Source organism: Xyrauchen texanus, chromosome 24 (genome assembly GCF_025860055.1).
Source record: "Xyrauchen texanus isolate HMW12.3.18 chromosome 24, RBS_HiC_50CHRs, whole genome shotgun sequence".
Classification (NCBI taxonomy): domain Eukaryota; kingdom Metazoa; phylum Chordata; class Actinopteri; order Cypriniformes; family Catostomidae; genus Xyrauchen; species Xyrauchen texanus.
In genome coordinates, this window is record NC_068299.1 from 346,427 (window position 1) to 348,926 (window position 2,500).

The 2,500-nt window shown below is 48.2% G+C and overlaps 2 protein-coding genes across 3 annotated transcripts in view; one reads left to right on the top strand and one right to left on the bottom strand.

Moving 5' to 3' along the window:
- The window catches only part of LOC127617614 (kinesin light chain 4-like), a 16,192-nt gene that overhangs the window by 11,024 nt on the left and 2,668 nt on the right, over positions 1-2,500 (top strand). The window lies entirely within an intron of this gene.
- Positions 1-2,500, bottom strand: part of LOC127617578 (uncharacterized) — a 3,752-nt gene that overhangs the window by 818 nt on the left and 434 nt on the right. For both annotated transcript variants that reach the window (XM_052089559.1, XM_052089561.1), the window contains exon 1: positions 828-2,500. This exon is cut by the window's right edge and continues 434 nt beyond it. In XM_052089559.1, coding sequence (XP_051945519.1) covers positions 828-2,500 — 1,673 coding nt within the window. The remainder of the gene's footprint in view (positions 1-827) is intronic.

Genomic DNA, 2,500 nt, shown 5'->3' on the forward strand with positions numbered 1-2,500 from the left:
AGACACTGATAGTCCAGTACTGACACTAAGAGTCCAGTATAGACACTGATAGTCCAGTACAGATGCTGAGAGACCAGTACAGACACTGATAGTCCAGTACAGACACTGACACTGAGAGACCAGTACAGACACTGATAGTCCAGTACAGACACTGACACTGAGAGTCCAGTACAGACACTGACACTGAGAGACCAGTACAGACACTGATAGTCCAGTACAGACACTGACACTGAGAGTCCAGTACAGACACTGAGAGACCAGTACTGACACTGAGAGTCCAGTACAGACACTGATAGTCCAGTACAGACACTGACAGACCAGTACAGACACACACTGAGAGTCCAGTACAGACACTGACAGACCAGTATAGACACGCACTGAGAGTCCAGTACAGACACTGACAGACCAGTACAGACACTGAGAGTCCAGTACAGACACTGACAGACCAGTACAGACACTGACACTGAGAGACCAGTACAGACACACACTGACAGACCAGTAGACACTCACTGAGAGTCCAGTACAGACACTGAGAGACCAGTACAGACACTGAGAGTCCAGTACAGACACTGACACTGAGAGTCCAGTATAGACACTGATAGTCCATTACAGACACTGATAGACCAGTACAGATGCTGAGAGACCAGTACAGACACTGATAGTCCAGTACAGACACTGACACTGAGAGACCAGTACAGACACTGAGAGACCAGTACAGACACTTGACACTGAGAGACCAGTACAGACACTGAGAGACCAGTACAGACACTGAGAGTCCAGTACAGACACTGACAGACCAGTACAGACACTGATAGTCCAGTACAGACACTGACACTGAGAGTCCAGTACAGACACTGATAGTCCAGTACAGACACTGACACTGAGAGTCCAGTATAGACACTGATAGTCCATTACAGACACTGATAGACCAGTACAGATGCTGAGAGACCAGTACAGACACTGATAGTCCAGTACAGACACTGACACTGAGAGACCAGTACAGACACTGAGAGACCAGTACAGACACTTGACACTGAGAGACCAGTACAGACACTGATAGTCCAGTACAGACACTGACACTGAGAGTCCAGTACAGACACTGAGAGTCCAGTACAGACACTGACACTGAGAGTCCAGTACAGACACTGACACTGAGAGTCCAGTACAGACACTGATAGTCCAGTACAGACACGCACTGAGAGTCCAGTACAGACGCTGACAGACCAGTACAGACACACACTGAGAGTCCAGTACAGACACTGACAGACCAGTACAGACACTGAGAGTCCAGTACAGACACTGACAGACCAGTACAGACACGCACTGAGAGTCCAGTACAGACACACACTGAGAGTCCAGTACAGACACTGACAGACCAGTACAGACACTGACACTGAGAGACCAGTACAGACACACACTGACAGACCAGTAGACACTCACTGAGATACCAGTACAGACACTGAGAGACCAGTACAGACACTGAGAGTCCAGTACAGACACTGACAGACCAGTACAGACACTGAGAGACCAGTACAGACACTGACACTGAGAGTCCAGTACAGATACTGATAGTCCAGTACAGACACTGACACTGAGAGTCCAGTACAGACACTGATAGTCCAGTACAGACACTGACACTGAGAGTCCAGTATAGACACTGATAGTCCATTACAGACACTGATAGACCAGTACAGATGCTGAGAGACCAGTACAGACACTGATAGTCCAGTACAGACACTGACACTGAGAGACCAGTACAGACACTGAGAGACCAGTACAGACACTTGACACTGAGAGTCCAGTACAGACACTGACACTGAGAGTCCAGTACAGACACTGATAGTCCAGTACTGACATTGACACTGAGAGTCCAGTACAGACACTGAGAGTCCAGTACAGACACTGAGAGACCAGTACAGACACTGACACTGAGAGTCCAGTACAGACACTGAGAGTCCAGTACAGACACTGATAGTCCAGTACAGACACTGATAGTCCAGTACAGACACACACTGAGAGTCCAGTACAGACACTGACACTGATAGTCCAGTACAGATGCTGAGAGACCAGTACAGACACTGACACTGATAGACCAGTACAGACACTGATAGACCAGTACAGATACTGACACTGAGAGTCCAGTACAGACACTGATAGACCAGTACAGACACACACTGAGAGTCCAGTACAGACACTGATAGTCCAGTACAGATGCTGAGAGACCAGTACAGACACTGATAGTCCAGTACAGACACACACTGAGAGTCCAGTACAGATGCTGAGAGACCAGTACAGACACTGATAGTCCAGTACAGACACACACTGAGAGACCAGTACAGACACACACTGAGAGTCCAGTACAGACACTGATAGACCAGTACAGACACTGACACTGAGAGTCCAGTACAGACACTGATAGACCAAGTACAGACACACACTGAGAGTCCAGTACAGACACTGAGAGTCCAGTACAGACACTGACACTGAGAGTCCAGTACAG